This window comes from Rhea americana, unplaced genomic scaffold (assembly GCF_003343005.1).
Source record: "Rhea americana isolate MKP2758 unplaced genomic scaffold, rheAme1 scaffold_347, whole genome shotgun sequence".
Lineage (NCBI taxonomy): Eukaryota > Metazoa > Chordata > Aves > Rheiformes > Rheidae > Rhea > Rhea americana.
The window spans coordinates 535,895-563,622 of NW_028186476.1; the positions used below are offsets into that span (position 1 = coordinate 535,895).

Consider the following 27,728-nt stretch of genomic DNA (forward strand, 5'->3'; position numbering starts at 1 on the left):
CTATCTGAAAGGGGGGAAAAAATTGACTAATTTTTATCCCCCTTCCCTCCCCCTGAAAGAAAAAAAAGAAAAAAAAAAAAAAGGTTCCACTAAAATCATACTCAAAGCATTATTTTTTTTTTCCAGAACGATAATACGTTAGTATAGCAGCTTTTACAAGTGTAGCTGCAATACTGCTTAAAGCCCATTTAGGTTCAAATCTTTGGAAATCCAACTTTCCCAAGGATGGGCAAGTAGAACCTACGAAGGCAGCCTTGTTCAGATTTTTTTTTTTTTTTCTTACCAGAATTTGGAAGAGTTCCCTGACTCCTGAGAACTACTACAATACCATACAGTTGCCTCACTCATGCATATAAACACTATTTAAGAAAAAATTCAAATCGTATCATACCAAGCTTACTTTGTTGCTACTACTGACAACATTAACACCCATGTGAAGGAAAAACGTCTTAGAAATATCCAGTTCCCTCTCTATTAAGGCTTACAGAACATACTTCCAGTCTACAGTAACAGTTAACAGGTTTACTTGCTCTCATATTCACATGTTAAGCCAACCGCTGCTTTCTAAACTTTAGATTATGAGTCTCAGTAAGGGATACTTCAGAAGATAAAGCAAAGCTAGGTATCAGCAACTATAGTTTTGTAAGTTAAGCCTTTAGCCTCAAGAAAAGCACTCTTTTTAAACCAACTAAAGAATGAATATCAATGACTTACCCATTTCAATTAACATTCCAGAAACACTTCTGCTCACTTTGCATAGTRCAGATCTGTAGTTCCAGTTTTTCTGGGAGCATATTGCTATTTACTGAACGTGAGTAGAGCACCTCTAGTTCATACATTTCCAAAACAATCCAAGCCCATTTCGTAGCAGACTAAAGGTGAAAAGTACCACTGATTTCAACAAGATAACACTGCACTTCCCTCCAGCTACAGGTTTCAAACTATGATCAGCAAAGACTGATTTAAGGCCTTCCTTACAGGATAAAACATCATCTCCCCTACGGCCCATTGCTGCTCATTTACTTTACATCACTACCAGAAACTGTTAAATAGATTATAGGAAAAAACAGGTCTACACTGTTCATGCTCTAGGTTACAATTAGGATCCTAGGACACCAAGCACAGTTAGGTGTTCTTCACTAGCCCAAAGCAAGGGGACAGTCTTGGCTGTTTCTCTGTTCTCAAATATATTCTGAACAAGGACAGTGGACACCAAGTAGTGTTGTAGTTTGTGACCTCTGCCCATCCCACCAGCAGCAGATGCATGATAAGCTGATACACACGCAAGTCAGTACAAGGATGTGAAGCAATCCTTCACAGTTCAACAGTTAATGTATTCAGGAAACAACTAAAGTTATAATACTTTAGGAGACAGGTCCTCAGTGCTGCATGTCACACAACAAGTCTTTCTAAGAAGTCAGCATTTCAAGTTCCTGAACTAGCGTTAACCTCACTTTTAGATCTTTCATGCAAGCAATTCAGCCACCCTATAATTTTGAAGCTTCACAAAGATAAAGAAATTGCTATCTTTTAACCATTCAGGTAATTACAAACAGCATGATTTAATACCCAGGCATATTCCAAGTTTTCCTGAGATCACTGGAAAGATATAGCACCACCCATCTAAAAGAGGGATGAAACTACAAATCAAAAAACTCATTTCTCAGAGAGGTAAAACCTACAGGGGACCTGAACAGCAAGTCTTTATACCATCAGCTACTCATGCATGAGACACATATGCAGAATGGTCGTACACTATGACAAAAACCAGGCTTAGAGAATTTAGTGCTTAGAAGCTTATCTTGAAATAAACATTTATATAAGCCATCTTTCTTTGATTGAGTCAACTAAAACAGCTAGGAAATAAGTGTGAATTCAAACACATGGAATTTTAATTCTATTTTAAAATATCTCATAAGCACTATTGTACTACTTGGAGACACATGCTCTGGAAGATATTACTAATTTTAATCCAGTAGAAGAGTCCTGTGTCCATATCCAGTTATACATCCCCTTAAACAGTTACCAGAGCAGAACTAGCCATCACATCCCTTTGTTCTCTGCATGTAAAAAGATGTTAGAACTTTGTAGTRGATGCTAACCTGGTTTCATCCAACTCACTCCACAGAGATTCTCCCCCTTGCTACAGCAGATTTGTCAGGCCTCTTGCCCTCAACCCAGTAGCTTTGCAATTCCCTTCTTTTTCACAAGTTAATTATCAAAGCACTGAATAGCTRTATTCCTCCCAGTCTTCAAAAGCTAAAATTATACTTCTTTCCATCATCCCATGTGAAGTGTAGGTTGAATGAGATCTGAGATAAAACATTATATCCCTATCTTCAGAAACTCAGACATGTTCCAGTTCTACCTCCTGCAGTTGTGGACAGCCATTGTCATGAAAAATTAGTTTTTTCAAAACAGCCTTTTTCACCTACTATCATTTCTGGATTGCACAACATAGCTGTCTGCACCAGAAAGTCTTGAAATCTTAATGTTAATTTTTCTTAAACGGACTAACAGTGATGTACATTATCAGTGTTTTTAAGTAACTATACTAACACTGTCAGCAAGAGAGCTAAGCTTGAAGCTTAATATAYGACTTCTATAATTCTTAAGTTTAGAGAGGAAGTACTAAGACCATCTTTTAGTACCATAGCTCAAAAAAAAGGAAAGAAAAAAAGAAAGAAGACCAACCTACACACCATTCAACATTACTGTTTCTGCACATTGCCCCCCCTCACCAAACTTCAGTGACAACTCAAACGCACTTCTCATTGCAACATCTTAAAATCTCAGGCCCCACCTCTACTTATCTGCAGAAAGCTTCAACACTTACTGCTCAAAGAATTTCCTGTGCTATGAAAAAAAAAAAGAAAACACTTTTTCCATCCTCCAAAAACAGTGTGATCAGTAGCAGTTGAAGCAATGCAGAGATCAGGTGTCAGCCTCCACTCCTGAAGTTATCTAGAAGCAGTCCTTTATAAGATTCCCCCACTTTTTCTCCACCAAAAAGTCTGTTTTCAAATCCCAGAGCACATACAAAGGTATCTCAAACCTTTAAGGAAAGTTCTGTATGTGACATGTTTTGCAAGAAGCCTACAATATTTCCTTCAGTCACACAACCATCCTTTCCCAATGGTCCTACCTAGGCATTCAAATACTCCTTTATTTTCAGCATAAAGCCAAGCTGTACTTCTGCACTCAGCATTGCTTGACATGATTTGTTAGACAAGCTCTTTGCTTCTAAAGGAAAGCCTTACTACACGTGGTTACACAGGCTCATCACACAACAAAAACTGGTGACAAGTGCAAGGACAGGGGAAAAGTGCATGTCAGATGTGCAGTCAGCAAAAGAGTTACAAGCTCATACCCAGCCTTCTCGCTTGTGAGGAACGTGTACGTGAATGGAATCAGTTTCCAATGCAGACAGAACTGAAAGAATATGAGGTCTTATTTGTAGGGAAAACGCTTGATATAAGAAAGAACAGAAAAGTGGCACTGCACTAGAAAAACTCAAACGCTGGGGGGATGAGGGGAGGGAGGGCCACTACATACCGGAGAAGAGCAACATCTGCTCACATCGCATCAGAAGAACAGGTCTGTTGAGAGAGACGTGGGGAAGAGGTGCTAGCAAAGCCCCATACTCAGTAAACAAACCCCGGGGCGCTTCCCACCTCGTGTAAAGGCAGGGGAGGTTTTGGCCCCGTACAAGAACGGCCCAGCACAACCGACAGAGCGCCAGAAGGTGCCGCGGCCACGCGCGGCACCACGGCGGCCGGTAACGGTAGGAAATCCCTCCGCTCCGCTACAAGCGACCGGGCCGAGCCGCCTCGCGGGAAGCCCGCGATCCCGTCGGGGCCAGGGTAGGCCTTGGTACGCGGAGCCGCCGCGCGTGCCGCCTCCGCACCCGGCCCCGCGAGTTGCCTGGCCGCGGCGGGACAGACTGCGCCGCAGCGGAGCGGGTGCAGGCCGCCGGCCCGGCCTGGCCGCCTGCGGGCCCTCACCGCAGCCGAGGGGGCGTGCCGCGGCCCCGCCACTGACAGCCCGCCCGCCGCCAGGCCGCGGCCCGCCGCCGCCTCCCGCACACGGCCCGGTCGGGCCCGGCCGCCCCGCCGCCTCCTTACCGCGGGGCAGGGCATGGCGCGGAGCCCCCACACCCCCTCTCGGGGTGCGGCCTCCTGCCTCGGCCGGGGTCGCTCGGCTTCCCACTGCAGCCGCCACCACCGCCGCCTCCTCTCACAACCACAACAACATGGCGGCCGCGCAGGACGCGGGCACAGCGGGGACAGGCGGGCGCGCGCGCGCGGCACCGCCTTCTCCCCCGCCCCCCATCAGCCCTGCCGAGGGGCGGGGCCGGGCGCACGCCCACCGCCTCCTCCTCCCGCCTCCGCGGCCGAGGGGCGGGGCCGCGGCCTGTGGGGCGCGCTYGGCGCGGCTGGGGGTGTCGCGTCGCGGCTTGGGCGAGGGGGTGGCAGCGGGTCTCGCCGCGCCGGGCCGCCTCCTCTGAGGGGGCAAGGTGGCAGTCAGGGCAGACGAGCGTAGCCTCGTTTCCCTCCGGGCCCGTGTTGACATTATTAGGAAGCAGAATATGAATCTTTAAAACTCCRTAATAAACAATTACCTTTTTCAGTATGCCTGGAAGGAGATCAAATATGACATATTTCAGGACAGTGGATCCTGGGGACTTAGGGCTTCTGTACAGCATAACTTGCTGGTAGCTCCTTCTGCTTTATAGAGGGAACWAGCTGGGATGCCTCCACTGACTGTCGCTGTGACAACAAGGATGGGGGAAAGCTGTATTCCAGCTGCTTATTTTGGTGACACAAATAGTCCTTCTTTGACATAATCTTTACCAATATGGTTAAACACATTACATGAAGTCTCCCCATTTCTTGCGTTCCAATCTAATTTTTAATAAATACTAGGCATGGCCCCATATTAAATAACCATTTTGCCTTTGTCTTCAGTAGAAACGATGGTCAGGGCAAAGGAAAGGAGTTAATCACTGTATGGAAATGGAAATTACTGTATCCAGAGGGAGAGTAGGACCCATGGAAACCTGACACACTCAGCACAGAGAACAGGGTGTTGCCAAGCCCACAGTTCTGACAGACCTGGAACATGTTCACACCCATCCAGACCAAGGGTTTTTAATCTGTCGAGTTGGAGGTAGCAATGAATTATTAAGGAACTGCTCTAACTCTGTTTTTTTGAAGCAGGAGGAAAAAAAAGCAATCCAGTCATTAACACAGCTGTTAGTCTGACCTCAAGACCATTAAAAGCTTTAGAAAAAAATGTAAATGAAAAAGTAATTGGAGACAGACAGGTAAGTGGAAAATAAAGTAAAATGCAACATAGCTTTTCTACAGGTWGATTATGTCAAATTAAGGTGGCACTTTTCTTTGATACGATTATTGTTTTCTAGACAATTCTTAGACAATTCCTAGACAATAGATTCACTCTAACTGGATTAAATAGGCTAATAAATGCAATGCCACATGGCAAATACATAGACTACCTGGGGAGCTATTTGGTAGGTAAGAAACTAGCTACAGGCAAATGACAATTGGGTGAAAAGGTAGATCGTGAGGATGGAATTGAGCTCTTTAGGAAATGCTTTGGAATTAGACTGTCGGCAGGTTCAAAAATGTATTAAATTAATGGACAACAGTCCATAAACARTTGTTGAAAAGGCAAGGATGTTGCCTCTAACATGCAACACCTTTGAATGTGTGGGGATTGCGAAAGGAAGGGATAGCAGGACGTGGCTGGGCTCCTACATTTCCCTAGATGGCATCTCTGTCGGCCGCTCTCAGAAACAGAGTACTGGGCTACATGGAGTAACAGGCTGACTGAGCAAGGCGTTGCTTATGTTCTTTTGGTCTTACACTATATTTCTCAGAAAGGCCTTGGGATAAAAAGTAGGAGTGAGCTGATGGCATTTGCTAATGACACAAAGTTGGGAGGCACCCGCAGTCCACATGGAATATCTGTATGGCTGGAATATCATGCAGGAAGAGCTAGATAACATTGAGTACTGGCACGTAAGAAATGGGATGAAATTTAATAGTGGAAAGTACAAGGTCATGCAGTTGGGAATTATTAACAAGAATCTCTGCTAGAAGTTAGAGCTCATCAGTTGGAAATGACAGAAGAGGAGAAAAATCTGGGTGTATTTGTTGATCTCAAGATAACTGAGAACTCCCAGTATGAAGCAACTCTGATGAAAAGCTTATATTGCTGAGATATTTTCTGGAGAAAGAGGGAAATGTTAATACATACAGAGCTCTGCTGCAATCCTCTCTGGAATTTTGAATGCAACTCTGGTCACTTTTAATCAAGGAACACAAATGTGATAGGAGAATAATTACAGGTAATCCACAGCTTTTCTTATGTAAGGATCTTAAAATAATTTGTTATGCCTAAAAAATGGATGCTGAGAAGGGATACAGCTGCTCTTTATGAAACCTCAGGGAGTAAACACAAAAGTAAACACCTCTGTAAGAGCAGGGGTGAGATGATATAAGAGCAAACAAATACCCAGTGGCCATGAAAAGTCTGGGCTGAAAGACAAGAAACCAGGGCTTCCAAAGGCCCGAGACCAGAGGCTCTGGATCATCCTTCCAGAGCTGCCTTACTGTAAAGTAGTACCCACCCCCTACTGAGTACAAAATGTGAAGGCCCAGCAAGCCCTTTCTCAACCTCTCTTACTGTTTGAGGCAGTCACTAAGCTACTAGTTGGCCTTTTATGAAAGAATATGGGATACGTAGTGTGTAATATATGGCTGCAGCCTGAGAATTTTCATTTAGCTATTGGCTGTATTCAGTAAGAGCACATTTAAAATCTATATGTGGTCAGGGCAGAGGCTGGCAGCATGCTGTTCTGGATCATCCCACTCTGGTCCCTCAGATCACCTTCCCACAGGTGCTTGCTCCTGTGCCCTTCACCTATCTGCGATGCAATCCTTGAGCACTCCTGCACCTCACACAGTGAGAAATGGCAAAAATCTACTTGTCTTAGGCACTTTCCTGACCATATTACCATCCAGTAACCTTTAATATGCTTCTCTCTTGTAATGCAAGCAGATAGCCAAACTCAAGTTTTGCAGGTAGCCTCTATTGCAAGGAAAAGCTGATGGTAGGGACAGATTTTTGTTTGTTTGTTTGTTTGTTTGTTTGTTTGTTTTTAAGAGAATACACCAAATCCTGGTTCTATAGGAACATCATGAAACACAAGGTAGTTTCCTCTCTTGGGACTCCAGCCAGTCTCCTGTTCAAAAGCGACTCTCTTGATCCTTTCCGATTTTGCTGCTTTTGCCATCTTTCACCTCATTGTGATGTTTTACATCTTTTACTCTCCAGTTTCCTTTTTTTTAATCAATATGTGAGCACACTGCTGCACTCAACCTTGCTGCTGATCATTATTTTTACGCTGAGCTCATCTTTGTGCAGAGACTTCCATTAATTCTGCTGCTGTCAAACAAGCAGTTATTTCATTGTTCATTTAATCAACATGGCAGGTGCTGAGGGCATTATGGTCAGCACAGTTGCATGGCCACCCGGATCAAAATACACTGCATGAGGAGCACCGAGTCTGTCAGTCATCCTGATGGGACCCAAAACATGGATTCCCCTCTTGAAAAGTAGATATTAGATGGTTAATTTTAATATGATGAGGTTTTTATTAGTTATGTATCATTTTTGCAGATCATTTTCAAACAGTCTTGTTTTAATATTTATTTTACGTAATATCCCTCTGCTAATGCTGGATGTACTATTACTGACATTTGCAGAAGGTAAACTAGCACAAAGAAGCCGGCTTGTCCAAGGTTGCACATAGAGATTATTATCACAGGACTAATCAAATAAAAAGTTCTGGGGTCTCTGAGAACCTCAAGTTCAGTGGAACGGCTACAGCATTTTTGAACAAATATTGAAAATGGCTTTGGGGACTGTGTTTCCAGGTGAGAGCACAGCAGTCCAAGGATGGCTCAGCATGGACATGTGAGCTAGCTGACACAAGAGAACCCAACTTCATCCTGCAGATCAGCTGAAGATGTGAAATGTAACCGTGAATGAAGTTCAACAGTGAAATGAAGTACAGCACTTGATTATAGGACTTGTATCGAACATGATAATTCTTGTTTTTATGAGCACAGAGCTGTCCTCTGCAGATGATGAATGACACCTTGTTGTACAAGGCATTTTTATGCCTGCAAGTAAAAGAAGAGGACATCAATACTGAATGTATACTAGCAGTTCAGTGTAAGCAGAATGCATAGGATATGCCTGCTTATATTATTTTCTTATACTAAAATACTGATAACCCATATTGTTTGCCTAATGTGTTAAAAGTAAATAGATAAAATGTTCATAGTATTTTCTACTGAGCATGTCTGCTGTTTCAAGAACTTAACTGACACAACCTTAGGTTGTATTGTGTGCCACCATGCTGCCTGACAAATGTTTTTAATAATAAAGMACATATATTTTTCTTAATGAGCAGGCTTTTATAGGCCCTTCCTCCTGAAGTTGTATAGTTGTTATTATTATCCTATTATTACAAAAGAGAAACACAGGGCAAAKAAAGGCTAATGATTTGCTCAAAGGAGCTGCTTCCAGTACTGCTAGAAATGAATTTCCAATGATTATTTTAGCTGATAAATCTTTATCACATAAAAATGTGCCAATACCCCACTCAGGACTGTGCCTAGTGTGCTAAGCATGTGCAGGGAAGAGACAGTTCCCACTCACAGGAAATTGCACTGCTAAAACTCTCAGAAACTGAGCAACTCCTTCATTCCATGGGCCAGGCAAATGTCCCACCAGCCTTTCGGTGGTGTTCCTATTGCTATGCAGAAGTAATCCTATACAGAGAACAAACTTGAAAATACCTTGGGCCACCCGTGTTGTCTTGCATCCATGACCAAGATAAAAAATACCCAAAGATAAGACTTTATGCTAAGAAAATACTTAGAAAGGGGTAATTGGAGAATAAGAGAAAACTAAAAAACTACTTAATTATTGTAGAAACTGTGAAGTTTAGTAGTTTAATGATAACATCTCTTTTATAGCTGTCAAGAACATGCTGCTGAAGGCTTATAGCTCCCTTTAATCCTTAATAAGCTAAAATACAAAATATTAAGATAAAATGTAGAAAAGGAAGATGTGGAGTCAGGGTGAAAAAATGCAAAACCCATGGCTTCACTGCTCTGTCATTATTACTGTAAATGCATTTAGCCATGTAGAAAATATAATGACCAATTTCCACAACTTTGCAGTTTAATACTATGGTTATGTCCTTTTTTAGATTACATTGACATTTTCCTCAGGCAATTTCATAACTCTTAAGTTTTATTTATATTTGCAGATCTAAAAATGTGTTTAGAGGTGACAGTCCATCGGGGTTTTCTGTGCTTTCAGACCTGCATATAAACAGCATGTGGCCAGGTTGGTCTCTTCAGGCTTTCCACAATTTCCTTTTGAAAAAGAAGAGGGGACAGCAGTTGTGCCTGGCCCTGTTTGCATGAAGGGAGGAACCAGTAACAGCTGAGATTACTGTGCAAGTAAGAGAAAAGCAGCTATCTTCCACAACTGTAAAGCAGACCACGTAGCCATTTTAACCAGCCCCTAGACTGTCACTGGGGACTTTCAGGCTGAATTTGAGAAAATGCAAGAACTTTGAAAAACTTAGATCTGTTCATGAAACAGAATACCATACTTTAGCTTTCATGACAGACCTACAAAAATAAAACCAGACTGACCTCAAATAGTTGCATTCTTGGGGTAGCACCAGCATTTCAATCCTCCTCTTGGTGCTTTTTCCATTGCTTGAAATTAAAAGGCTGCTTTTGTGTCTTATCACTAGCCAAGTCAGGAGTGACCTTACCGCAGAAACAGACTCAAGGAGATTATTGGTATATATCTGTCAAAACATTGACAGTGCTACCGGAACCAGGGCACTCTTCCCAGGCTTCGACTTCTGACATCTGATAATCTTCATAGTTACATTTTGCACTGAACAACTTCCACCCATCCATGAATCATTTCATAAGAAAGATCCCTTTTAATACAAGCTTGCTTTTTGAAAAGTTCTTGTCTGGAGAAATTCTCTACTTACAGTCTGTTCCAAAACCCACTTATCCAATAATTTCAGGATACTTTGGATCAAACTTTGAAAGAGTAATTTGCAGTAGATGTCAGTAGCATACAGGCTGTTTTTAATGCTTTGCCTTACCTATACAATAAGGGCCCGTAGTTAGCGTATACTTCGGGGACTTGAAAGTTGTAATAAGTGAAAAGCAGTTTTTCTCTTAGGTTTACATTAAGGTTTCAGATTTGACTTTACTATGGTGAAGTGTTAAAGGTCCCTTGCGTGTTGCACATACATGAACAATTGCACTTTTTTGTTGACTTGATTAAATTCTATTCATTTGCCAGATCTAATCCGCACAAGTAATACATACAGAAATAATTATGTAACTCAGTTATACATGCATAGTTAATATCTCCAGTCCTTTGGGCAGAGGCCCCCATAGCTTTATGAAATCAAGCATGCAATACACACTGATAATGAATACACAAAACAAAAATGTAACAAAAATTAATAAATAAATAAGAGGAAGAGATATTCCAGATGGCACAATGGCAGATTCTAAGCCCACCTGAATCACTTGGAGTCTCTCCACTGCTGCTTTGGAAGAAGGTTGGCAAAGAAGGGGAAATAAACAGATGTATTTCCAGAGGATCATGTTTCAATTGCAAATATTACCTTCCACTAAACAATCTTAGCAAACTTTGAATCTGGTATATTTACTAGTTTTGTTCTGTAACTGTTTCAATGCAAATGCCTAATTCATTTGCAAAAATTAAAAATTCAAGTGACATGACAAAAGAATGGTTAAAACTGCAGGTTTGCGAACAACCTGTGATGACATTAAAAGTCCAAATCAATGGTACTGTTCCAAATGTGAAAAGCCACAGAATCCATCCATGCTGTGTTCTTTCCAGAGGGGAAATGTCAGCATGTTAATAGCTACACGTTGAATGTAACAGTGTTAGGAGGGAGAATAAAGCTTTCCTGGTGAAGCTGACACAAGCCCTTCAGGGGTTTGGCCCACTCCACATTGTTTCCTACTGCAGCGTGTAAAACATGGGATCATGGGCATTCATAATGCAATTACATACAAGTGGGTGATAGGAAGTGGAAATGCTCTGGGATAGTATTTCCATGAGGGCTGGACTGAGGTATTGGGAGCTGGAACCTGGTTACAGTCTCATTCCCAATTAACCACATGACAGARGGTATGACACGATTTCTATTTCAGACTATTTTAACATCTAAGCTGGGATTCTGAATTTAGAAGTTCCCTATAGTCAGTGAAGAAAATTGAGATACTTTAGAGCACCTAAAATAGATACTGAAATGGCACAAATCCCCTGCCCCATCAGACTTTGATCCAAAAGGTGATTAAAGCAAGTTACAGAATGTCTGATTGCTATGATTTTAGGGTGTTATAATCTGGACTAACATAATCTGTTCTTAAAATCAGTTGCACCTGTATTGACAAGAAGTATACTTGTCCTGCAGTGTCAGATTGGTCATATACAGTAACCTCCTTAAACAGCCAAGAGAAACCAAAGCTTAAGAAACCGGTGAGTTGAATTGTATAGACTCCTAACAGGCCCTAGCTGTCCTCATGGGAACCACTTCTCTGTGTCTCTCCCATTAAAAGAATGTGAGAGACTCATTTTGCTGGTGGACTCCTACTCCCTTTTCATTTGCAGGCCTTTAGAAATGCCTATTAATGAATTTGTTATACTGATTTTGTCTGGTTGGGAGAAAGTGTGCTTGGAAATAGTCTGGGTGGCTTGAGTATGGACTGATGGTCAGAAACTTTTGACTTTTGAGTTGCATAATAGCTCCTTCTGCTATCTGGAACTCATTTTCCATGTTGCGTGTGTCATTTTATTTATCTGCAAAATTAAGTTAATAAGATCTACCAGTTTAACTAGTTAGTTTAACCAGCTAGTTGTCTTTCAAAGGGAAAAAAAAARACACAACTGCATTGTAGGTAGAGGCTTTTTACCATCACAACATAACATTGTGGGAAAAAGTCATGTCCAAAATATATTTTAAAAATTACCTTTTGTGTTATTTGTGGGATAATGTAACTACAGATTTCTTTCATATCTCTACAGTGCTCTTCTATCGCTTAAAAGAAAAATAGTGCTACAACAAGAAGCAATGTCATGAACATTTCTCCCTGGCCTTGGGCTCATTTCCAGAGCAAAGTTTTATTTTATACAATTGAAATGTAATTATACAATTGAAACTTGGCAGGGACTGAAAGTACTATTTTGGGTTTAGTTTAAATCCCTTTCCAAACACTAAGTAAAAATGCCTGTTTTCTATGGAAGTGAGCATCCCTCCATAGTTATTGTAGTATAACCGCAGCAATTTAAATTCACTCCATAGCTTTTATTCCTGTATCTCCTCCAGGCAGACAGGCYCCGAGATCCAGAGGGGAGGTCAGAGTTCTGTGGTGCCTCTGCTCCGGCACAGGTTTGCATTCAAYGAGGCGGCTAACTCTGCTTGATTCATCTGCACACTGCTGGGCTCGTTGCTCCGTGTTGCAGGCAGGCTGCGCACAATCCATGTCGCTGGAGTTTGCAGAAGCACGTCGCCATCCCCAGAGGGGATCACCAAGCAGTACTGTTAACTTTTTAACTAATCTTTTCGGGGGGAGGGGAAGAGGTTAAACAAACCTACCTCATCTCTTTGGCCCTTTGGTGGCCCTTTTTCACACTGCACTGGGGGGAGCACATCGCAGTAGTGCGGCCCGGGCTCTGCGCTTCGCAACGCTGCCCCGAGTGCCTGGGTGTTGCAGCCACCAGAGCGAAGGGGAACCCACGTCGGGGCTGGGGGGGGGCAGATATGACACCACGTGGTGACGCCCGCAGCGCGGCACTGACAGCGCCTTGGTGGCTCCGACAGACTCTCAGTGGCATTGGAAGGGCTTTGGTGTCACCAGCAGGGCCTCGGTGTTCCCATAAGGACATCAGGGTCACCAGCAGACCTTCGCCGCGACCTGCAGGGCCCAGCAGACCCTCGGAGTCGCCGACGTGGCCTCAGTGCCACCAGGAGGGCCGCGGTGCCGCCGGGGCGCTCAGTGATCCTGGCAGACCGCCGGCGTCCCCAGCAGACGCTCAGCGTCACCGCGCAGCCCTCAAGCGCCGCCGCCCGTGACACGCCCCRCGGGCTGCGCCGGGGCCCTATCGGGCATATGGGGGCGGGGCGGGGCCGAGATGAGGACACGCCCCCGCAGGCTACCGGGGCGGGGCGACCACGGCGTCGGCCCGCCCCCCCTCGCACTTCCGCTCGGCAGCGGAAGGGCCTTGCGGCGGCGGYGGCAGTGGCGTGCAGGGCTGAGTTGAGCCGGCGGCGGCGGCGACTGCCCGGTAACGGGGCGGCGGGGCGCGGGAAGGGCGCCGAGGTGAGGGCAGGGCCCGGAGCGGGGGCTGGGCGGGGCGTGAAGGGGGGTGGTTGGGTTGTGGGGGGTGGTGGGGCCGGTGCGCGGGGTGTCAGGGCCAGGGGCCGGTGTCAGCGGCTGTAGGGGGTGGTGGGGCTGGTGTGTGGGGTGTCAGGGCCAGGGGCCGGTGTCAGCGGCTGTAGGGGGTGGTGGGGCCGGTGTGTGGGGTGTCAGGGCCAGAGACCCATGTCAGCGCTTTCAGGGGGTGATGGGTCTGGGTGTATGGAGTGTCAGGGCCTGGGACAGGTGTCATTGGCTACAGGGGATGGTGGGTCTGGGTATGTGGGGTTTCAGGGTCTGGGGCTGATGTCAGCAGCTGTAAGAGGTTGTGGGGCCAATGTTTGGGATATCGGGGCTGGTGCTGGTGTCAATGGCTGTAAGGGGTGGTGGAGTCAGGTGTGCAGGGTGTGAGGGTCTGGGACTGGTGTCAGCAGCTGTAGAAGGTGGTAGATCAGGGTGTGGGGGGTGTCAGGGCCTGGGTCCAGTGTCCTCAGTTGTAGGAAATGATGGGATAGGTGTGTGGGATGTCATAGTCTGGGGCAGGTATCAGCAACTGTAGGAGATGGTGGCCCCAGTTGTGCAGGGTGTCAGCACCTGAGTCTGGTGTCAGAGGCTGTAGGGGTGGTGGAATCAAATGTGTGGGGTGTCAAGGTCTGAGGCCAGTGTCAGTGGCTGTAGGGTGTGGGGGGGCAGTGTGGGGGGTGTCAGTGCCTTGGTCTGGTGTCAGTAGCTGTGGGGGGTGGCAGGGCCTGAAGCTGGTGTCGGCAGCTGTAGGGGGTGGTGGTGCAAGTATGCAGGGTGTCAGAGTCTGGGCCCAGTGTCAGCAGCTAGTGTGTGTGGTGTTAGGGTCTGATGTGGGTGTCAGCAGCTGTAGGGGGTGGTGGGGCAATTGTATGGAGTGGCAGGGTCGAGGGCGGTGTCAGTGGCTGTAGGGGGTTGGTGGGTCCAGGTGTGCAGGGTGTCAGGGCCTGGACCCAGTATCATCGATTGTAGGAAATAGTGGGGCAGATGAGCAGGATGTCAGGGTCTGGTGTGGGTGTCAACAGCTGTAGGGGTTGGTGGGTCCAGATATGTGGGATGTCAGGGTGTGGGACCAGTGTCAGCAGCTGTAGGGGTTCGTGGGTCCAGGTGTGTGGGGTGTCAGGGTCTGGGGCTAGTGTCAGCAGCTGTAGGGGTTGGTGGGTTCAGATGTGCGGGGTGTCAGGGTCTAGTGTGGGTGTCAGCGGCTGTATGGGTTGATGGGTCCAGGTATGTGAGGTGTCAGGGTGTGGGACCAGTGTCAGCGACTGTAGGCGTTGCTGGATCCAGATGTGCAGGGCAGGATCTGAGGCAGAGTCAGTGGCTGTAGGGGTTGGTGGGTCCAAGTGTACAGGATATCAGGGCCTGATGCCTGGCTTGGGGAGCTGGGAGCAGCTGGAGAATGCTGATGGGGCCCTGCCGGTGGTGCTTGGGTTCACGAAAGAGGGCTGTGCAGACTTTGCCTGACTTAGCGCTGCAGCAGTGCTGCAGCAGTGCTGCTGCTGGTGAAAGGCAGCACGGTGACAAACTGACAGCTGTGCTGTGCGAGATGCCAGGCTAGCAGTGTGCACGTTGCTCTGACTGTTCGCTTGGCTCCACAGCTGTGTGTGATGCGTGAAATACAGGGGAGGCAGCACTTCTGATGTGCTGAAAAAACTTTCTCTGGAAAAAATTTGGATTGGCTTTTCCTTTGTCAGTGCTGCCTGCCTTTTATGCTGGCTGTGCCCAAAACTATCAGGCCCTCAGAATTAATTACATCTTTTCAATATAGAACAAAGCTCGTGGGGAAAAGCATATAGAAGCAATCTTGGCTAATTCTCTGTTGTGGATGTTCCATACTCGGTTTATTTCTTTCCCCACCTGAATAACCATTTTGTCTGGGGGCTGTCTCTTCAAAGAAGTTTCTGACTTGAAATGGAGATTTGGGTGCTTACTAGTTTTGAAATAAGATACAGGCTATTTTTTTTTCATTCTTGCAAAATTCATGCTTGTATGTGGAATTTTCAAAATGACACTAGAAACTGTAAGAGCAGAATTAATTATATGGTGAGAAATGAAAAACAGGCTAGTTTGTTCTGTAACTAGCTCGTAAGTGTTTTTTCAAAGAAGTTATTTATTAAAATCTTGAAAACACTCTTTGTCAATATTCTTAAATTTGCTAGAAAAGATACAATTATTTAGGATTTTCTAAGCTGTGCAGCATGTTGGTGTTGCTCTAGTGTAAATTTTTTTCGAAGTTTCCATGAAAAAATGAACTCTCAAATGTTTGGTGGTATGTGGGTTTTTTGGTTTGTTTGTTTTTTGTTTTTCTTTTCTTAAGACTGCAAAACCAAAAAGCTGGAACTGAAAATCTTAGCCTTTTTCACTTGCTGTCTAAACTTTCTCTGTGTTATTGAATCTTCATTGTTCAGCTACAGAACTGCTTCTCTTGATTTATATGTGATTCAGGCAATGTGAGTGCAATTAAATATGCATATAAGGACACTTGTGATCTTAAATCTTAACAAGAATATAACTTGTAGTAACATTTCACATAAATCATAACAATACTATAAAGCTCCTGAAAAATTAAAAGCTCTGTTAAACTTGCAATTTTCATTTTTATTAATATCTGTTTTTTAACAGTGCATATAAATATAATTCAAAAGAAGATATAWTATTACAGCTAATTTCAGAAAGTTAAATATTGCTGAGCCTATAAATGCTAGTGAAGATCAGAGGATGGTTTTGTGAACTTTTTTCTGGAACACATGTGGGAAATTGGCTGGGAAAAGGAAAGCTGTATTTTATGGCCCCACTCTGTTTTATTTCTAATGTATGTTATCTGAATCAGTACTGAGTGAATTTACAACTCAAGAATCAAAAGTATTCTTTTAATAGTATGTTGGCAGGATGTCTTTTATTGTCCCTCCAGCTTGTGATGTCAGGAGATAGGCTGCAAAAACAGAGTTCAACACCAGAACAGAGAGTTCTGGTTCAATAACAAGGTATGATTATTAAGCTCTCATATTAATGCACAAAAATGCTTTCTGTTGTCCCTGAAGATGTCCGTGGCATCTCAGAAAGGTTCAGGAATAAAACTATAGCACCGTGATACAAGTGTCTTCTGAGCCATGTGCAAGTTGGTCTTGGGTGTTCCATAAAGGCTTGGCATTTGGGTGGTGTTTAGATTGTCTTTGCATAAATCTGTTTCCAGCCATGGTGTTTGTGTGTTATAGTGAGGCTGTAACCTRTTCCATTGTGCTCTCAATCTTGTAAAACACATCCTATGCTGCTTTTGTTTTTATGTTTGGTAAGGGCACAAGTAAGTCATCACGATGCCAGCCTTACCACTGGATGAACTCCAGCTTACAGAAAAGGATCCAAAGACAGGGAAGCTGAGGACTTTACCAGCACTGGTAAGCTGTGTTTTTCATGAAAGCCAAGCAAGAGCCTCAACCAATAGTTTTTTTTATTTTGAGACTTGGTCAAGACTAGCCCTGGGCCTAGGATGTAGTGAAATTTGAATGGCCTTCTTGGTAATGAAATTGTTTTATTCCTGTGTCAGTGCATTCAGATAGTTACAGTCTTTTTTCTGATGTTGTGTCAATGAAAACTTACTGTGTTCAAAATCTGTAGTAAAATATGTTCTCCCAGAACTTCTYATCCTTCCAAGAAACAGCCTGATCAGCAATGTAAACTTTACTGTAAGGGAGAGAATGCTTTCTGAGCTTTTGCAAGCTCTGTGGAGAAGTTTAGCTCTGAGCTATAGCACTGGGATCAGTCTGTCMACTTACTGCATCCTGTAATCTCATGCCCTGTGGCTCTAGTTTGGAACCACAKGGTGAAATCAGAAATCGGTGCTTTGTATGCTTGTGTCTTAACGTGTGTGCTGGGAAGTATTGCTATGCCTGTCTGTGATATTACATAAGAACATGCAAAATGACACACAAAATAAAATCCACAGTGATCTCTCTTCTCCCAGAAACGAGAAGGCATGGGCAGAGCCTTCTCCCTGGCATGTTGGCAGAATTGGGATCTRTTGTTAATGCCACCTGCTAAGAGGAGGTTCCCCTGGGCATATGGGTGGATTGAGGCAGAACTGGAAGCTGCTGTTGGCTGCTCAACATGATTCTCCTTATAAGATGGGGATATCTGAGCAAAATGTGTTTGCTTCTCTTGGGAAGGACAGTAAAATGTTTCTTCTCTGGATTTAATAGTCCAGAACCAGCTTGGAGGAGAAAGAGAGCATGGGCAGCATTTCAAAGGCATGGCATTAAGCTGTTGCTGTTTGTTTTGGAGGTGTGGGAGGATTGCTTTGCAAGGCTTTCAGTTAATAGCATGCAAGAAGCAACACGTGCTAAATTATGAAGGTATCTGAAAACATTGCTGAAAAATATGAACGATACAAACCCACTAATCTACTGTCTTTAAATATTAGAAAGTGGGAAATTGTCAGGGAGCTGAAAGACAAATGTAAAGCGTTTTTAAAGCATAATGTTATATCAGTTTCCTAAAATTCTGTAGGCAGTGCAAATTGTAAATGTATATTCCTGTTGCTTGGTCCATGCTTTTAATATAGTGTTTTGGCTTTCTACAGCATCCAGAAATAAAAGCAGATCGGTCTTTTGTGCTGTATAGACCGCCACCTGTTATCAGAGACCCTGCCTTAGTTGAAGAATTCTTGGAGCGAGCAAAATTCATTGCAAATGATCTAGACTGGCTTCTGACTTTGCCTCATGACAAATTTTGGTGCCAGGTAATACTGTTTTGTGGGTACTGAAGAAAAAATATGAGCAGTATAGGTGCTTGTAAAAGCCATGAACTTTGAATTGTGGTTTTGGTAAAGACTCTTATATGCCTCATATGTCATTTGTCAACCATTTTYGTTTTGATTACTGCTTCTTAGACTGCAAAGAATGTAGTATTTCCCTATAGTTTTTGGTTGTGTCTTTCTATAAGAGTTTTCTGGGATTTGATGGACATGTGAATCATTTTAGCATCTTTGATTGTTTTGATTTTCTTCTAAATTTAACTGGAATGCCTTTGAGTGCAACTTGCACATTATAAGACTGCCACTCACTCTTACAATGCGTGCTGCCACCTGTGAATGTGTGGCATTCCCTTTTCTCCATTTTATTTTCTTTTGTTGTATAAGGTAATATTTGATGAGACACTTCAGAAATGTCTGGACTCCTATTTGTGCTATGCCCCTCGCAAGTTTGATGCATTGTCGGATTTCCATCCAGAAGTGAATGACATGCAGAAACGTCTTCATCGGAGTGTCTTTCTAACCTTCCTCAGAACATCCACTCACAAAGAATCCAAGGTAAATATTTCTTTGTCTTACAGGCGCTCTGGGCTGTACAGCTTAGAAAAATAGACAAGTGGAGAAATTGTTTCTTGTTTGCATGTCCTAGATGCATTCTTCTCGCTGCCTGTTTTTGGCAGTCCATTTCTCTGTATGGAAATTATAACACCCAGCTCTGAAGTATCTGAAATACGTAATGATTTCTTAGGAAGAAAGATCCAGGCAAACMACTAGATAATAACAGGATAGCAACATGTGGTATTATGATACAGTAGAATAAGAGGGGGAGAAAAAAAGAGTAAGATGGCCTTTGTATGGCTGCATGGAACATAAAAGGCTGTTCAAGCCACCAGTAGTCAAGTGTTTGCTCTCTCATGCCACCTCTTCTGTGCCATGCAATGTCACACAGCCTGTGTTAATGCTTGTCTCTCCTTGAACTGTCTCCAAGTTTTGGATGCACAATGAAATTGCTTAAATTACTATTTTCTTGGCATCGTAATTAAAAGACATAGTCATCCATAATTGTGTGAGTGTAACTCCCATGAGCAGCTATGGAATTTTCATAAGGCCCTTTGGGCCAGATGAGGCACCTTGTATTTCAGCAGTTTACTCCCTTGATATTCTCCTTGATTTATTATGTGCTATTTAGTGATTGTACTGTTTTTTCTTGATTATCACAATGCTGATATTTAAGACATTTTGTGGAGAGGTCTTGGAGCAAGAGTTGGAGGACAAGGGAAGGAACAGGTGAAAGGAATGCTGGAGCCTGCAGTTGGCATCACTTCAGCAAAAATACTCGACACTTCTATTCTGTCTTTCATTCCAGGATCTGATTAAATCTTACTACTCCAATGAGGCAGACAAGCATTTGAAACAATTTTATAGTTGAGTAACTTAAAAAGAATGAATAGGCTGTTGTTGTGCAGGCAGTCAGCAGGCGTTCTAGAAAATGAACCTAGCCAGCCTAAAGCCCTGTCCCTCTGATTTAGTAGGTAGAACAACTTACCAAGCATCTACTGTGTTGCAATGTGATTACAAACTTTTGCCAGCATAGGCAAATCAGTCTTCTAAAAATCACTGACATTGGAGTTGCATTTTACCTTGCTTCCTTCTCCATCTCGGAGATAATGGATTTTTTTGTCACCTACAATATTAAAAGACATTTCTTGAATGTTATGAGTCACATGTTCAGGGTGCACTGTTTTAGCAGTCAACATATAGAGTTGCAGTTCAGAAATCCTGTTTTTTTTCTCTCCTGTTTCTTTTACCAATGCAGTCATTGTTGGTGCCTTGATTCTACCTTATCAGGCTACCAATAACCTTAGGCTGTGATTTCATGAGTATTTCTCTGGTGTCAATGTTAGTTAAGCTGTTCTTGTTCCTGCTCCCGAGTTGACTGCTTATTGTGTGAGCCCAGCTGTTTATTTGACAACATAGTTAGCCACATTTGGGAACTGAGCCAACTGTAAGTGGCCTTTTATTTTAACTTTTAGGTCGATCAGTTCAATTCAAGGTGCAGCCCAGCTGTGTAAGCAGTGGTGCTAGTCCAGTGGGGTGGATGGTGCAATGGTCGTGACTAGCAGCTGGGAATGTAGGAATAGAGGGGACTGCAGGAGCTAGTATAAGGACAGTTGCTACCTTTTATGAAACAGCACYCTTAATACAGCTTTGAGAGAGGTTTTTAAAAGTGTCATTTTAATGTTGCAGTTTCTGCAGAGTAAGATATGAATTATCCTTTAAATTACTATTGTATTAGTAAATACTATATTTGATTTAAATGATTATTTTTTTCTTTGTAGGATCATTTTATCACTCCCTCTGTCTTTGGAGAAATTATTTACAACAATTTCCTGTTTGACATCCCTAAGATTCTGGATCTCTGTGTGCTTTTTGGAAAAGGAAATGGTCCCCTGCTCCAGAAGATGATTGGTTAGTTAAAGCAAAGTGGTATCCTGCCGTTTTTAGGCTTTTGCTTACTTCTGAAATGGCAAGTAATGAGTGGGGTTTTATACTGAGGTAGCTGGTCTGAAAACAAGCTGCTCAACAGCAGCTAGCATCTATAATTTTTCTAAGATTTTTTCCCTTTTTTATTCCCCCCTCCCCTGTGAACTTCATTTATGTCAAGGAATATATTGTGTCCTGCTGTTTGTTGGTCTTGAGCTGTGTCCGTATGGTTAAGCATGACCCAAGATTCAGTCATGCCTCAGCAGTTATTTTCCAAACCAACTAAAAGTGCTCTCAGCCACTGTAAGTGAACCATGAAGACCCTGTAATATCCAGGTAGAGAGGGGAAGGGGCAAAGAACTTTACTCCTGGGCAAGGAGGGAGGAACGTTAGAAGATGGGACACAGTCCAACTGCTGATATGAGTATTCTTCTTCCCAGAGTTGGGAGCCTAGGGAAATCTGCAACAAGAATTTATCTGTGAATTGGGAGAAYGTGAACCTTCAATGCAGACATTGATTTATATAGTGCCTTTGCCCTGCAGCATACGTTACAGCACTGCTTAAGCTGTGCTTGTCCTTAGATATCTCTGTATCTGCATAGACAATCTTAGCAGCAAGTGCCTGTTAAGCAACGGTTTGGACAGYCTTGGGCATTTGAACCTGCATAATGATGAGAGGGCATATTCGTTTAGATTCTCTATTTATCCTTTGCCCCCTTCACAAGGGAACTGCCTGTGGTCTTTAACATCCACCTGAGCACAGGTAGAAGAATGYCTAACCTTGGTTAAGTGAGCTGCTCTTCCTAAATTCTAATCCAGTCTGTCTGCAGTTCATCTAATGAAGCTGGTAGTTATAATGAAGTGAAGTAGTTATTTTTATCTCATTTCCAAGTTGACTTAACGTGAGAAACACTAGAGATCATGTGACACAGCCTATCTATACAAGATTTTTGCCAAATTACCAGACTGAGAAAAGCTTAGATAAGCTGTTGAATTTTTGAGTGCTGATCCCTTTGTCCTCTTTCAGTAACTTTCAATATACATTTGCCTGCTAAGCCTCAGGGGTAGGAAGAATGCATAACCAAGATGGATAGTTCTCTTTCAGATGTGAATTTAAATTATCTATGTCTTAACATATTCTGAAGAAGACCTAAGCGTATGAAACCTCATTTGAATTATACATACCCTTTCAAGTGCAACACACTAATGCTGTGCACAAGTGACCAGTGATTTTTTTTTTAACCTGACTATATGTGTTATGTTGTCACAGTAATGACTTGAGCAATCATAGAATCAGTAAGGTTGGAAGGGACCTCTGGAGATCATCTAGTCCAACCCCCCTGCTCAACAGGGTCACCTAGAGCATGTTAGACAGGGTTGCATCCAGGCAGGCCTTGAATATCTCCAGAGAAGGAGACTCCACAACCTCTCTGGGCAACCTGTTCTAGTGCTAATTCTGGTGTCTAATTCATAACTTCATATATTTTTGGCTTTTTTTTCAAGGAATAAATTTTTCTGAAACCATCTCATAGTCTTACCTGTGCTCTGTCCTTGCTAGGGAGCTCTGTTAATTTTCATAGTCTGAGCAGTAATTCACAGGAAAATAGGCAGCCTCTCTAATACTTGACTGAGATTTACAATGCACCATTATTCAGTGGAGTATTTTGTAAAGATAATGAAGTCCTAGTAATATAATAGTAGGTATTACTAAAGCCTCATTACCTTTAAGAAATATTCTACAGAACATTTTCTAGTGTATGCTGAACTGTTATCAGTAATTAAAAGTCAACTCCAGTTGTCAAATAAAGGAACTAGGAATGTTTAGTATTTACATTATTCATTGATTCCGCCTCTGGGGCATGAATCATCTAACATCTCATTTGCTCTGCTCTGATGAGCATATTCTCATTACTAGCCCTCCAGCTTCACTGAATTGTGAATGGGCGAGCTTTATAAGAGGAGGCACTGTGCATGCATTGGGCATAGATTCATTTCTTAAGTCCTAAAATGTTAGTAATGTTATCTGGAGGGAGGAGTTATTGGTAATATACGTATGTCTGCTGGTGCAAATTTGCCTGTTAGCATGACTGTCTGAACTGATGGGAAATGATCTCTTTCTCCCTCTCTTCTCAGAAAATATCTTCACTCAGCAACCAAGTTACTTCAGTGACCTAGACGAAACTCTGCCCACTGTACTCCAGGTACTGCTTTTCTCCTTTGCCTGGGACTCAGATTTCATCTCGATTATGGTGTGGCATAGTTTAGAGGGAAGAAGGGAGCAAATGTGATCAGAGACAGGCAGAAAGTATTTGTTGTTGCTTATTTTACCTATGGGTCAAGCAGTTTTTGAACCTTTATCTAAAACTATTGCTGATGACTGGTTCCTGTTACCTGCCTTCCTGTTTCTGACATTCACTTTGCGGAATCTTGAGGAATCTTTTTATCTTGAGGAATTTATCTTGAGGAATTTTTATCTTGAGGAATCTTTTTAAATCTTGAGGAATTTTTGTTAGGCAGTTCAAATACGAAGTAACTATTCTTTGTATCTCCTCTTGTGCAGGGCAAGCATTGAAACTTAACATACAGAGACTGTGAGAAATAGCTAAGACTTGGCATAGTAGAATGTGTGAGTTGTAACACTGCAGGTTCTCAGGAGTAAATGAAAATTGGGAGGGATGCATTGTTGCCATACAAATGATGTCAGCATCTCTCTATTTCTAAGCTTTCCTTTCTATGAGCAGTTCAAATCTTCCCCAGACTCAGTAAGCAGGATTCACATTTAACTTGAAGGTAAATCAAGATGCCTTGACATCTTTTTGCTGTGAAAATTTGAGTCCTCAAAAACCTCACCTATACACAAAAATAAACAAAGCCGAAAAATATTTTTTACCYCAAAGCACACATAATGTAGCTTGGCTTCTTTCTTTGCATGTGTTAAGAAACTGCTAGACCTAACTATGAGAGGTAATATCATATACTAATAATACTCATATATTAATAATATTCTAGAATGTAAGGCTAAACCTTGAAATGAATTACTGGGGGAGGGCAGCAAAGATTCTGGTTGTGATATACCATGTCAGAGCAGTTTCTCTACAGACCTCTGATTTATTTACTGTGTTTTGTTAACTATTGCAGAGACATACCAGTATATCTCAAGTGTGTGCATGTAGTACCTCAGAGAAGGCCCATTGGTACTGACCCATAAAAGTGTATGTTTATCCCATTACTGAAAGGAGTTGAGACTGGTGCAGGTTAGGAGCTTACATGCACCGTGGAATAGTAATATTAACCCCAAGTACGTAATGTCAGTACTTTTAGCCTCCCATCCCCATGGCTGTGGAGTAAGGCTTAGCAAATCTCCTAAGATGCAAATATAGAGGAGTTGCTTTTAAGTTGGTCCTACGCTGAAGTTGGCTAGCCGTCCTGAAGGTAATTCTATCAGCCTCCGCTAGATTTTTTCAATTATAGCTAAGAGTCACAAAATCTCTCCTAGTAGCTGATGTTAACTTACCAATTGTCCTATTACTCTCTTGCAAGTAGGGCTAGTCGAATCCTAGCTGGCCTCATCAGTGTTGATGTTGGTAGAGCTTGCTGGCTGGTTTTCTCACATAGCTAAGGATTTGAATTAGTCTGCAGTCCCCGTCTCAGCACCACCACCCTACGCAGCTACACTTGAACTGGTTGCAAGTCATGTGCAGCTTCAGAAGCATGGTGTGGCCCTTCCTGCTGTAACCTGCAGGAAGCTTGCAGCTTTCAGCTTACATGACTCTGTTTTGTGGGAATAGTTGCTTGCATCTCTCTTCAGCTGAACCAAGTGATCACAGTGTAGAATACTCTGATATTCCTATGCTACAGGATAAAACATGTTCCACTGCTTTCCCCTGTTGTAACACTTCTGCTCTGTTGATCTAGGTATTCAACAATATCTTGCACAAATGTGGTTTGCAGTGTGAAGGAGCCTCTGCTGAGCCCCAGAAACTGGAAGAAAGAGTAAATGTAACCCCTGGGAACATGCCTCTCCAGGTAGAACTGTTATACAGTGCGGCTATGCTGTTCGTAGGCTGATTAGCCTGTGGCACAGTAAGACCACRGAGAGTCATTCTGTCCCCAGATACTGATGTCTCATACAGTTCCTTATTATTTCACTATTTATCATATGGCTTGTTGATAAAGCCTTTCCACCTTGAGTTTGTTGTTTTGCTCTTGTGCATTTCATATCCGTTGCATTGTGGATATTTTTTTTAAAAACTTTGTAATTTTTTTCCCCACTCAGTTCTTAAGTAATGTAACAGAACACCTTACAGAAGATCTGAAATAACCCTGAAAGTGATCAGAGTTGATATTTTCTTCAGAACTGTCTGTTCAACAGCAGTGGACTTTCCCTTCAATTAATTAAGAAGTATTATTTGCTATGTGCTACAGAAATACATATTGAAAGAGAGGCCCCATCTTAGTGAGCSTACGTTCTTCTACAGAATCTTAGTCATATGGGCTGGATGTGGGAGTTGTTACAGCTACCCTGGAAACGCATCTTACACTTTAATTCATGTATTACTGCTGTGCAGTTCCTCCAGCTAGATAGGAAAGAATATTACATGTGGAAGATTTATGGAGGGCAAACACCATTATCCAAAACAGGATCTCATGAGGRTTCTCTTTATTTAACAGAATCTTTAATGAGTGAGCAGTTGGGATTGCATTATAAATCTCTGAAGCACAGATGCTGTCTCTGTCTACCTCTGTACCCAAGATATAGTGTGCATGTGATTAATAGCAGATTCTCTTCCTGCAGTCAAGAAAAAGGCTTAGTCTGAACATGGTGTGTCCCTGTTAGAATGGGTTATACTGTGTTGCCAGGAAAGCTTGTGTGACTTTTTTTTTCCTCTCAGTAATTGCTCTTTCTCTCTCAGGAGCTGAAGGATATTGTGCTGTACTTATGTGACACTTGCACAACGCTATGGGCATTTCTTGATGTCTTCCCGTTGGCTTGCGAGACCTTCCAAAAACATGACTTTTGCTACAGGTACCTCTCACCAAGAGCTTGTCTTGGTGAAGTAGAAATACTAAGTGTGCTGCTCTGCCCTGTCCCAGTGCCTTCATCATTGAAAGAATTGCCAGATTAAGCATAACTAAAGACTGCTAGGTTCATAYTGATGGGAGTAAATAGATTCACAGTAAATCGAATAAATTAATGTAGGGATGCCTAGAGTTTGTCTGTGATATACTCACCTTCATTGTTATCCTTGAGAGAGCCTTGAGCTGGGCAACCCTGTACAGTTTCAGGACCTAGCTAAATAATACTTGGCGTGCTTTGGAAAGCTTGGAGGGACCAACAGAAAAGAGCTGTGGACAAAAACAGCTTGCTGCTGTAGGATCTGAACACCAAAGAGAGCAGAAAGTCTTGTCTCTGTTGGACCATCGCTCCTAGGAAAGCATTTGTTTAATGTTATTCTTAAGTGTTATGTTAGAGAATATTGCTGAGCTTTTGGCAAAAACTGAGTGAGTGGTACCACCTTCCTGGGAGAAGGTGACAAGCCAGCAGCATCRCAACTGGGCTGTCAGCTAATTCCCTTGTCTAGCTGGATCGCAGTGGCAATGAGTCAGGAGCCAGGATGGTCACAAGGGCTGTGCAGGAGTGTGTTTCCACAGAGGCTACAAGTCCTTGAATGGCAGTTACCCAGTTTGCTCCAGGTGTTTTAAGCCCTCACCTCATCTTGTACAGTCTCGCCCTAACAGCCTTCATGCAGGACAAACTGAAGTGTTAATTTCTTGTTCTTATTTCTCCCATTTTGTTTGCTTGTTGCTGTGAACGAACATTCATTTTTTGCTTTTATTTTCAATTATGTTGCAAACCTCTGAAGTCTTATAAGCTCCGAGTGGTTAATGGGCCACAGGTTGAGTAATACTGCGCTAGGGTGTGCAGGTTTCTGTCCTCTTTGGATGTTGTTGTCAGGTCGGCTGTTGAAAGAAGAGCAGATTGGTGGAGTGCTGGTGGCTATTTGGATTCATAAGCCACACTGCTTGCATGCTTGGTTACTCAGAGAAGGAAAGCCTTTGTTTTTAATTCTATTGTTGATGTCAGAGATGTGCTAAAAAAAAAGTCCTGATATCTGTGCAGCGGGACAACAGCAACATTTTCATTACTTCTCAATATGGACTAAACACTAGGTCTTTGGAGATGTGGGGAGGGAAAACTGATTTACATGTCATCTTTTGGCACCTCTGTGAGCCTTAATCAGTCTGTTGGCACTTCCTAATCTCTCTCTCTAAATGAAAGTATGAGCCAGCTTCTGCTACATTGCCTCAAGGACACTCATTTAATGTGTTTGGCTCTTATATGAGACATGCACATAATGTTCCTAATGGAGCCTCTGCTCCTCAGTTCTGCAGGCTTGGCTTTTGGGCAAAGTGCTGTAAACCATTAGTTATAGCATGTAGCTACTCATGAAGCAGGACCTGCTGTTATTGTGTGAGGGCAGGTTTCTCTACATCTCCTAGTGCTTTGTCCCTGAACAGAAAGGGTCTGTGTGGGCATTCTGGCACATAAAATGTGAAACTGAACCCAACTAGCTTTTTTATTTGTTTCTTCCTGCCCCAGTCCTATTGAAACGTCCTCTTAAGCATTCTGTGTATTGAATATGTCCATCCAAATGCTCGGCTAGAGCAGAGCCAAATAGCAAGACTTCATTGGAAATCATATTTTGTTTCGTATCCAGTTTTTTTAGTACACCAAGATAGAGCCTTGGGGATTTGGGGCTAGGAGGGAGGGTGTCTCATGATAGACTTGAGCATGTCAGCACTGCAGATTTGTGTTTGGGATGTTTCTCAGTTGGGCAAATTGTTCTTCTGTTCAGTAGCATGATGCTTTTTAAATGCATTTCTTTAGCTCCAGCTTCAAAGATGCCTTGATGGTTTCCTTAGAGCACTGCTCTTTTGTCTAT

At 43.0% G+C, this 27,728-nt stretch overlaps 2 protein-coding genes across 5 annotated transcripts in view; one reads left to right on the forward strand and one right to left on the reverse strand.

Moving 5' to 3' along the window:
* The window catches only part of MTMR3 (myotubularin related protein 3), a 97,591-nt gene extending 84,763 nt beyond the window's left edge, over positions 1–12,828 (reverse strand). The window contains exons 1-2 of the mRNA XM_085311669.1: positions 12,773–12,828; positions 4,125–4,337 (exon numbers count right to left, since the gene is read on the reverse strand). Of these exons, the coding sequence (XP_085167795.1) occupies positions 4,125–4,337; positions 12,773–12,828 (269 nt within the window). The remainder of the gene's footprint in view (positions 1–4,124; positions 4,338–12,772) is intronic.
* A 561-nt stretch (positions 12,829–13,389) lies between these two features.
* The window catches only part of ASCC2 (activating signal cointegrator 1 complex subunit 2), a 29,477-nt gene continuing 15,138 nt past the window's right edge, over positions 13,390–27,728 (forward strand). For 2 of the 4 annotated variants that reach the window (XM_085311706.1, XM_085311709.1), the window contains exons 1-8: positions 13,396–13,496; positions 16,848–16,948; positions 18,130–18,288; positions 18,688–18,858; positions 20,640–20,769; positions 22,918–22,985; positions 24,700–24,810; positions 25,698–25,810. In XM_085311706.1, the coding sequence (XP_085167832.1) occupies positions 16,868–16,948; positions 18,130–18,288; positions 18,688–18,858; positions 20,640–20,769; positions 22,918–22,985; positions 24,700–24,810; positions 25,698–25,810 (833 nt within the window). In that variant the 5' untranslated portion in view covers positions 13,396–13,496; positions 16,848–16,867. Of the gene's footprint in view, positions 13,497–16,464; positions 16,538–16,847; positions 16,949–18,129; positions 18,289–18,687; positions 18,859–20,639; positions 20,770–22,917; positions 22,986–24,699; positions 24,811–25,697; positions 25,811–27,728 lie in introns of all 4 variants that reach the window. The other 2 variants (XM_085311707.1, XM_085311708.1) reach the window with 2 other exon arrangements.